General features: G+C 54.6%; 1 protein-coding gene across 3 annotated transcripts in view; it reads right to left on the reverse strand.

Annotated features, from left to right (window-relative positions):
- ABCB9 (ATP binding cassette subfamily B member 9) overlaps nt 1-9640 on the reverse strand; it is a 37749-nt gene that overhangs the window by 11594 nt on the left and 16515 nt on the right. For all 3 annotated transcript variants that reach the window (XM_037744230.1, XM_017544356.2, XM_017544354.2), the window contains exons 6-9: nt 7334-7531; nt 5688-5816; nt 1929-2117; nt 1230-1403 (exon numbers count right to left, since the gene is read on the reverse strand). In XM_037744230.1, coding sequence (XP_037600158.1) covers nt 1230-1403; nt 1929-2117; nt 5688-5816; nt 7334-7531 — 690 coding nt within the window. The remainder of the gene's footprint in view (nt 1-1229; nt 1404-1928; nt 2118-5687; nt 5817-7333; nt 7532-9640) is intronic.

The raw sequence follows: 9640 nt of genomic DNA on the forward strand, positions 1-9640 counted from the left end.
ATATGGAAACAACCCAACTGGGCACGGTGGCTCATGCCTATAATCCCAGCACTTCAGGAGGCTGAGGCAGGCGTTATCACCTGAGGTCAGGGGTTTGAAAACAGCCTGGGCAAAGTGTGAAACCCCGTCTCTACTAAAAACACAAAAATTAGCTGGGCGTGGTGGTGCACCCCTGTAATCCCAGCTGCTAGGAAGGCTGAGACAGGACAATCACTTGAACCTGGGAGGGAGAGGCTGCAGTGAGCCGAGATCACACCATTGCACTCCAGCTTGGGCGACAGAGCAAGACCCCGTCTAAAAAAAAAAAATAAAGGGAAACAACCCAAATGTCCAGAATGCATAAATAGTTGTGATAAACCTTTGTACAGTGGGTTGTCACCCGGCAATGAAAATGAATGAATTCTGTCCCCAGCCTCAACCTGGATGACTCACAATGTCAAGCGGGAGACACAAGACAAACTCATCCTCACACCAATCACACTTTAACCGGATGAAGTTCAGAGCAGGCAGCACAGAGCTATGCTGCTCGGGGGTGCGCACAGAGACGGCAGGACCAGTGACAAGCAAGAACATGAAGACGCTCAAAGTCAAGACATTACTTCTTAGGGGAAGAGAAGGGACACATGGCAGGGGAAGCAGAAGGTTTCTGGAGTGCTGGAATGTTCTATTTCTTTTTCTTTTTTTCTTAAGACAGTCTGACTCTGTTGCCTAGGCTGCAGTACAGTGACCCAATCTCGGCTCACTGCAACCTCCACCTCCCGGGTTCAAGTGATTCTCGTGTCTCAGCCTCCTGAGTAGCTGAGATTACAGGCATGTGCCACCAGACCCAGCTAATTTTTATATTTTTAGTAGAGACGGGGTTTTACCATGCTGGGCAGGCTGGTCTTGAACTCCTGACCTCAAGCAATCTACCCACCTCTCCCTCCCAAAGTGCTGGGATGACAGGTGTGGGCCATCACACCTGCCCTTTTCTTCTTTTTACTAGAGACATGGTCTCACCATGTCGTCCAGGCTGGCCTGCAGTGATCCTCCAGCCTTGGCTTCCCAAAGTGCTGGGATTACAGGATTACAGGTGTGAGCCACCACCCCTGGCCAAGAACATTCCGTTTCTCCAGAAGGGCACTGTTAATTGGTGATAATTCTTTGAACTGTCCATGTATCTCAGCTCATAAGAAAGACGGTTAGACACAGAAGGGGCAGAGGACCGCGGCCCAGGCCCGTCCACATACCACACGGTGCAAGTACTTGTGGTCATAGGCACCGATGGGCTTGCCGTCCAGCAGCACCCGGCCCCCCTCCAGGGGGTAGAAGTTCTCCAGGATGTTGACACAGGAGCTCTTCCCACTGCCCGAGGGCCCCACCAGGGCTGTCACCTTGCCAGGGGACAGGCTGAAGGAGACATTCTACAAAGAACACACAGGCACAGTGTGGGGTCATTGGCTCAGGTCCCGGGACTGGATGCCCTGGCCTTGGACACAGGTGGGTGCCCTTCCCAGCCCAACCCATGTGCCTCTGCCTTGCTTTGGCACCGCTGGCCCCTAAATGTTCTCCTTTCTAGGACACTAGGACTTCAAAGCACCTTTAGATTTGCTGTTTCCTCTGTCTGGAATGTTCTCTCTGCAGGGAGCCCCCTGGTGAGGTCTCACCTCAAATGTCCCCTCCTCCAAGAAGCCCTCCTAGATGGTTATCACCAGTCCCATGGACCATTCCTACCACAGCACCCTGACCTATTTTCTTTCTAGTACTTCTTATCTGAAATCATTCTGTTAAGGATCCGTCTTTCCCAACTGGAGCCCAAAACTCCTTGAGGGCAGGGACATTGCCTGACATATTCCCGGCTGCGGTGGCACAGCCTGGGGTGTAGGAAGCGAATGAGAAACGGGGTGAGGGAAAGGCCAATTCTGGCAGGCCTCGAGCCGTGCCCTCACCTGCAGGACCTGGGTGTGGGGCCGAGTGCGGTAGGTGAAGGTCACGTTCTCAAAGTCCACTCGGCCCTCCAGGTGCTCGGGGGCCAAGCTGCCATCGTGTACCATAGTTGGCTGCCGGTCGATGAACTCAAACACCTTCTCAGCAGCCCCGACTCCCTGCATCAGGCCGCTGTAGACGGAGCCCACGGACTGGGGAGAGGAGACACACGTTCCTGTCCCACCGACACCCAACTCCTGGGACCCACCCCTGGTACTAGAAAGATGAGGCGGGTACAGAGAGAGCAAGGACATTGCAGCAGTTCTGGGGGGAGGGGCAGAAGGCCACCTGGCCACCTGCTGGTGCATTAGATAAGTCAATAGGGGAGGTTGGGACAGCAGCATCACCACCAGCTCTCCAGGCATCCGGCTGAGTGGGAGCCATCACCCCCACAGGAGCAGACGGAAGCGTAGAAACCGGCAGGGGTGCGGCACAGCGGGAATCCAGCCGTGGTCTTTCAATTACCATAGCACAGCTCTTTCTTTTTGGAGACGGAGTCTCACTCTGTCACGCAGGATGGAGTGTGGTGGCACGATCTCAGCTCACTGCAGCCTCCGCCTCCCACGTCAAGTGATTCTGTCACCTCAGCTTCCCGAGTAGCAGGGATTATAGGCAACTGCTACCATGCCCAGCTAATTTTGTATTTTCAGTAGAGACGGGGTTTCACCATGTAGGCCAGCCTGGTCTCAAACTCCTGACCTTAAGTGATCTGCCCACGTCAGCTTCCCAGAGTGCTGGGATTACAGGTGTGAGCCACCAGACCTGGCTTGATTTCAATTTTTAAAATGTGTCTCAATGTGTACTATACATAAATATATTCTCCTTGGATAAAAATATATAGATATGAATATAAGTTATAATAATGGCCCATTTTCTTGAGCATTCTGTTTTCATTTATTTTTTTTGAGAGGAAGGTCTCACTCTGTCACCCAGGGCGGAGTGCAGTGGCTCGATCTTGCTCACTGCAACTTCCGCCTCCTTCCGAGGTTCAAGCGATTCTCCAACCTCAGCCTCCCAGGTAGCTGGGACCATAGGCATAAGCCACCACCAGACGCAGTTAATTTTTTGTATTTTCAGTAGAAACGGGGCTGTACCATGTTGTCGACTTCTGAGCTCAAGGGATCTGCCTGCCTCAGCCTCCCAAAGTGTGCCCAGCTGAGCACGCACTATATATTAAGAGATAGGTTCTAACCTATCTCTTTTTCACTGATGAGGAAACTCAGGCACAGAGGGCTCAAGTAACTTGGCCCAGGTCACACAGCCTAGAAATGGCAGAGTCAGCTTTTGAATCCAGGCCTCTCTGTCTCCTGAGTTCAGGCTCTTAGGCACTAAATGTCCTCATTGGTGAAATGGGGGTGACATCAGCACCTGTGTCCTGTTATTGTGAAGACAACAGCAGGTAGTAAACACTCAAAATCCCAGACCTGGCCAGGAGCAGTAGCTCACGCCTGTAATCCCAGCACTTTGGGAGCCCGAGACAGGCAGATCGTTTGAGGTCAGCAGTTCAAGACCAGCCTGACCAACATGGTGAAACCCCATCTCTACTAAAAATACAAAAATTAGCTGGGTGCGGTGGCATGCGCCTGTAATCCCAGCTACTGGGGAGGCTGAGGCAGAAGAATAGCTTAAACCTGGGAGGTGGAGATTGCAGTGAGCCGAGATTGCACCACTGCACTCCAGCCTGGGTAACAGAGTGAGACTCCGTCTCAAAAATAATAATAATAATAATTAGCTGGGCATGATGGCATGTGCCTGTAATCCCAGCTACTCAGGTGGCTAAGGCAGGAAGATCGCTTGAGGCCAGGAGGTCAAGGCCGCAGTGGCTCATGATCACACCACTGCACTGCAGCCTGGGTGACAATGCAAGACTGTCTCAAACAGTAATAACAATAATAACAATAAAAAATAAACAATACTGCACTGACCATCTCTGGACATACATCTTTGCCCACTGCTGTGAGTACTCTTGAAGCATGGATTCCCAGGGGCAGAGTCACTGCTCAGTCAAATAATATGGCAGGTATGATTCTCCAGCAGATGCAATGGCCTGGGTAGCAGATGCTGGGAACACCCCACCAACATCCTTGTTGCATGGTGGTACACGCCTGCAGTCCCAGCTACTCGGGAGGCTGAGGCAGGAGAATCGCAGGACGCAAAGACTCAACCAACCTCTTACTGCCTGCGGGCTGCGGGCTTTTTCGTGGCAGTAGGGCAGACAAGAGAATTAACACCCTCATCCCAGGCTGACCTGGAGCAATGGCTGGTGGCAGCTTGGGTGTAAACGCCCCAGCTCCCTGGTCCTCAGATGGGATGACTCTACTCAGATGGGATGTGCCCTACCCTGTCCACCAGAAGGATCCTGCCTCAGTTGCCCACCCCGGTGACTGGCTCCATCACCCACTCTGCTGACTTCTTTCCACATTTCACTTTCCACTCCCACCCCCGTTTCCTGGGATCACCTCCCAAACACATCAGTTGCACTCCAATCCCGTCTCAGGATCTGTTTGTGCACAAGTCAAAATTGAGACAATCTAAAACACCCTTGCATTTCCGAAGCGCTCCTCTGGAAGTAGGCTTCCTCTCAGGAAGTCAGACACGGCTGGCTCTGAGCTCCGATCCGCCAGCAAGCGTGGTGGGCGAGTTACTTCACCACTGAGCTTCAGTTTTCTTTTCTGAGAAATGGGAATTTCCACATCACTTCAACTTCTCACGGAGGTGTTAAGACCAATTCCTGAAATCACCTCTGTTCCTAAAGGGCACTGGTGTCACTTGTTGGCTTCTCTGACCCCAGGAGGACCCAGATATTAACATTCTTTCTTTTGTTTTTCTGAGACAAAGTCTCAGAAACTCTGTTGCCCAGGCTGGAGTGCAGTGGCGCGATCTTGGCTCACTGTAACCTCCACCTCCCTGGTTCAAGCGATTCTCCTACCTCAGTCTCCCAAGTAGCTGGGGTTACAGACGTGTGCCACCTTGCCCAGCTTATCTTGTATTTTCAGTAGAGACGGCGTTTCCTGTTGGCCAGGCTGGTCTCAAACTCCTGAGCTCAGGTGATCCACGGGCCTTGGCCTCCCAAAGTGCTGGGATTACAGGTGTGAGCCACTGTGCCCGGCCCTTTCTTTCTTTTTGGGACAGGGCCTCTCTCTGTCACCCAAGCTGGAGTGCAGTGGCATTGTAGCCTTGACCTCCCAGGCTAAAGTGATCCTCCAGCCTCAGCCTCCTAAGTACCTGGGATTACAGGCATATACCACCATACTTGGCTAATTTTTAAATTTTTATTTATTTATTTATTTTTGAGACATAGTCTTGCTTAGTCACCCAGGCTGGAGTGCAGTAGTGTGATCGCGGCTCACTGCAACCTCTACCTCCAGGGTTCAGGCAATTCCCCTCCTAAGTAGCTGGGATTACAGGTACCCACCAACATGCTTAGCAGATTTTTGTGTTTTTAGTAGAGACGGGGTTTCACCATGTTGGCCAGGCTGGTCTCGAACTCCTGACCTCAAGTGATCCACCCACCTCGGCCTCCCAAAGTGCTGGGATGACAGGTGTAAGCCACCGTGCCCGGCCCAGTATTATCATTCTTGATATGATCGTGCTGTCTCCCCTACTTACCTTAGAGAGAAATACCACATTGCTTGGAGCCCCCAGAGTACCCCTACCCGGTTAAGATCCCTCTTCCCCACACCCCTCCCTTCTCTCCGGATCCCCCAACGCATGCCCCTCACCTCCATACAGTCTCCCAGGACAAACTCGTAGATGATAAAGGCGATGAGGTTGCCGCTGGTCATCTGGCCCGAGATGACAAGGTGGCCTCCGTAGTAGAGGATGCTGACCTGCACCACCAGCAGCGTGAGCTGGGGCAGAGGGACAGCGGATGTGGGTCAGGGGGCCTTAGATCCCCCACCATCCCCCATTCCCTGCCCCATCCCAGGCTGCAGGGGGAGGTGAGGGCAGACCCAGCCACAAACTGAAATGCCAGCCATTGCCAGGGGTATCTTCCAAGGCCTGTCATTCATGCCTGCCTCTGCCCCAAGCATTTCCCTGCAGAGGCCTCCAGCTGGAGCAGGCTGTGGGCTTGGCTGCAGAACAAGGCTTTCTTTGTGAGGCCCTGGCACACACATGCCACCCCCAGGCTCCTCAACTCAGCCATGCAGTAGCTATTCGTCCTCCTCATGGGGAAGAGCATGACTCAGAGAGGGCGAGTGCCCTGGCTAAGGTCACACAGCGAGCGGGGCAGAGGGGGATGACGAGCTCTGTTTCCTCTCCCAGTGGGGTTCTGTGAAGAAGGGGCTGTGTTGGGGGCACCCGTGCCTTCCTGTGGTGCCTGGTGGATGTCTGGGAGGGGAGTGGAGTCTGAGTACCCATGGCAGCCCACAACCCCGCCAGGGACTCCATTTGTCCTCCTCATGCCCAGCCAGAGCTAGGCTGCTGTCTGGACCACCGCGCTTTGGTGGAAGCTGCAAAGGCATCCCCTGCAGGCAGACAGATTGCTAAGAGGCTCCACCAGCTGGCCTGGCCCTTAGCCCCTCCTCTCCTCCTTGGCTGGTGCTTTTGGGAGGTGGTGGCCCCAGGAGGACCCAGATATCCTCTGTCCCCTGGCTCCCCTGTAGACCACCGGCTCCCTCCTCCCTCTCACTCCAAACCCTCCTCATTCCCCCCCGGCTGTGCCCTGACCTGCCCACCTCCCACGTGTGGCCAGTGGGGCAATGACATGATCCAAGTGCTCCCCATCCTCCAAGGAGGGGTTGTGACTCACCCCCGGGAGCGCACCAGACACTGTTGGGGGTGTGTGTGGCTATGACATGAGACCTGCCCGAAAGTGGCCTAGGGACCTGCTGACTTCCTGCCTCAGCAAGGATGTTTCCCCAGCTGGGAAAAGAAAGCTCCCACCCTGCCACCCCACACCCAGGTGAGAGGGAGACAAGAGGCTGCATTGCTTCCTGGAAAGCCAGGAAAGATTCTCAGCTGGGAGAGGTGGCTCACTCTGTAATCCTAGCACTTTGGGCGGCCAAGGCAGTCGGATCACATGAGCTCAGGAGTTCAAGACCAGCCCGGCCAACACAGTGAAACCCCATCTCTATCAAAAATACAAAAACTAGCCAGGCATGGTGGCAGGTGCCTGTGGTCCCCGCTACATGGGAGGCTGAGGCAGGTGAACCCAGGAGGCAGAGGTTGGAGTGAGCTGAGATCGCGCCACTGCGCTCCAGCCTGGGGGACAGAGCGAGACTATGTCTCATTTAAAAAAAAAGAAGAAAGATTCTCCAGCAGCTTGCTGCCAACACGCAGGGCTCATGTCTTAGCTTGAGGGCTTCCCCCATGTTTGCCTCCCATCCCTCCACAGCCAGAGCTGCCTGGGCCCAGGGGCACGTACTCCACTGCCCCAGACGTAGTACATATAGGCGGCCGCCTCCTTCCTGTTCAGCTTGTACACCTGCTGCAGCTTCCGCAGGTACACCTCTGCCTCCTCCTCCTCATTGGCGAAACTCCGGACGGTCTTCATGGCGCTGATAGTCTCCTCGGCCGTGTTGCTCGCTCTGGCCAGGGCATTCTGGACCTCTTTGGAGAGCCTCTATGAACAGGAGGGGGACAAGAAAGAGGAGACCCCAAAACAGCCTCGCTATCTGCTGGAGCCCTTAGGCTTCTCTGGGTTTTTCCATGCTTTGCCGGCAACGGGTCTATGCAAGAGGCTCCTGGGACAAAGAGACAAGATCTAGCTCTCTCTCCCCTATCTCCTTCTGGCTCAATCTGACGCACCCAGATAATCAACTCCAGAGAGGCTCTTGGGGTTTCAGGTCCTGAAGGATAGGGGGTGCTGATCATGAAGTCATCCCCAGTATTCAAAAGAGGTTATTTGTGGCCAGTTTTTGGTAATCCTTTCAGAAAAGGGGCTACAACACCTGACCCAGTGCTGACCTAAGGGCAGGGATGCCCTGGATGGTTGTTCAGGTTGTACACTATACAAGAAACACCAACTATTAAAGGAGCACCGTTAACATAATCAACATAAATTATGTGAGAGCCTGAGGGTTGGCACAGAGATTCCAGAGCTCCCAGCCAAGTTCTAGATGGTGGCAGGGGCCATGGGTTATGAAATCTGCTCATATCATGTGCGTTTAACCACAGGCAGAGCTCAGAAGTGGCCCCAAATGTGCAGCCACCAGGCTGCTGTTCACCAGAGTCCTGGAAGAGGCCCCTGTGTGGAGCTGTTCATACTTTGCAGGCGTCCCCATGCTCTGATTCTCAAGCCAGCCAGGAAGGCTGCCCGAGAGGCCAGGACAGGAACGTGCACTGGCGTGTCCCATGACCATGTGTCACACCCGGGCCACAGGAAGCATGCAGGGTGCCCCAGGAGGAGCCACACCTTGCCTGAGTCATGTCTGGCCACGGGCAGTGTGTGTGGCTTGTGGAGCTGACTCACTGGCTACTCACAACACATTCAGGTATGGGGTGGAAAACCCAAACAGAGCCTTCCTGAGGCCTCCCTTAGCTGAACTCAAAGGCGGGGCCTGCAGTGAACACAGAGGTGGGGGCTGAGGGGGAGCTCCAGGGTTTCCTGCTCTGTCCCAGGGGCCGGTGGGAAGGCCGGAAGCAAGGGGTGGGGAGCAGAGTGCCAGAAATGGCTCAGACTCCAGTGAATAGTTTTACTTTCTCATCCCGGTGAGGACAGCGGGGAGGCTCGTAACCTGGAACTTCGGGAAGAGGTCCCTCCTGTGTGGCTGGAGAAGGCTGTGGGGAACAGCCTTACCGAGCTGGCTTCCTTTGTTACCCTGGTCTCAGGTCACCAACACCAAAGACTCCAATGGAGCTGTGACAGTGACTTACACAACACCACGTGGAGGCCGTCATCCATCCAGCCTGGCTCAGAAGTACCCCGTGGGCCTGGATGACTGCAGGGGGGCTGCCTGCACCTGTCACAGGGTCACAGCCCTGCCTGTTTGAACCCAGCCTGTCTGTCCCTTAGGGCTCGGGGGCACCCGCCCATTCAGGACACAGGAGGCGAGTAAGGTCAAACCTGACTCACGGGCCTAGCTCTGAAGCAGAGGCAGTGCTGGGGGGTGGCCAGAGGGGACAGGAGGCTGCCCATGACAGCATCACGGGGGCCCGTCCTACCCCCACATACGCACAGACATGTTCCAACCTGGGGCCTCTGCACTGGCTGTGCCTTTTGCCCAGCACGGACCTCCCGAGACACCCGCCTCCTTCAGACCCTTGCTCAAATGTCCCCTTCTCAGCAAGACCTATTTAACTTGTATTTATTCATTCACTTTAGAGACAGGGTCTCACTCTGTCACCCAGGCTGGAGTACAGTGGCATGATCACAGCCCACTACAGCTTGATCTCCCGGGCTCAGGCGATCCTCCCACCTCAGCCTCCCAGGTAGCTGGGACCACAGGCATGCGCCACCAAGCCCATATAATTTTTTAAAGTTTTTTGTAGAGACGGGGGGTCTTGCTACATTGCACAAGCTTGTCTTGAACTCCTGGGCTCACGAGGTCCTCCCACCTCTGCCTCCCAAAGTTCTGGGATTACAGGCATGAGCCACCAGGCCCAGCCAGCAAGTCCAATTTAAAATTGCAACCAGCGCCGGGCGCGGTGGCTCAAGCCTGTAATCCCAGCACTTTGGGAGGCCGAGGCGGGTGGATCACGAGGTCAAGAGATCGAGACCATCCTGGTCAAC

This window comes from Cebus imitator, unplaced genomic scaffold (assembly GCF_001604975.1).
Source record: "Cebus imitator isolate Cc_AM_T3 unplaced genomic scaffold, Cebus_imitator-1.0 Scaffold169, whole genome shotgun sequence".
In the NCBI taxonomy this organism is placed as follows: domain Eukaryota; kingdom Metazoa; phylum Chordata; class Mammalia; order Primates; family Cebidae; genus Cebus; species Cebus imitator.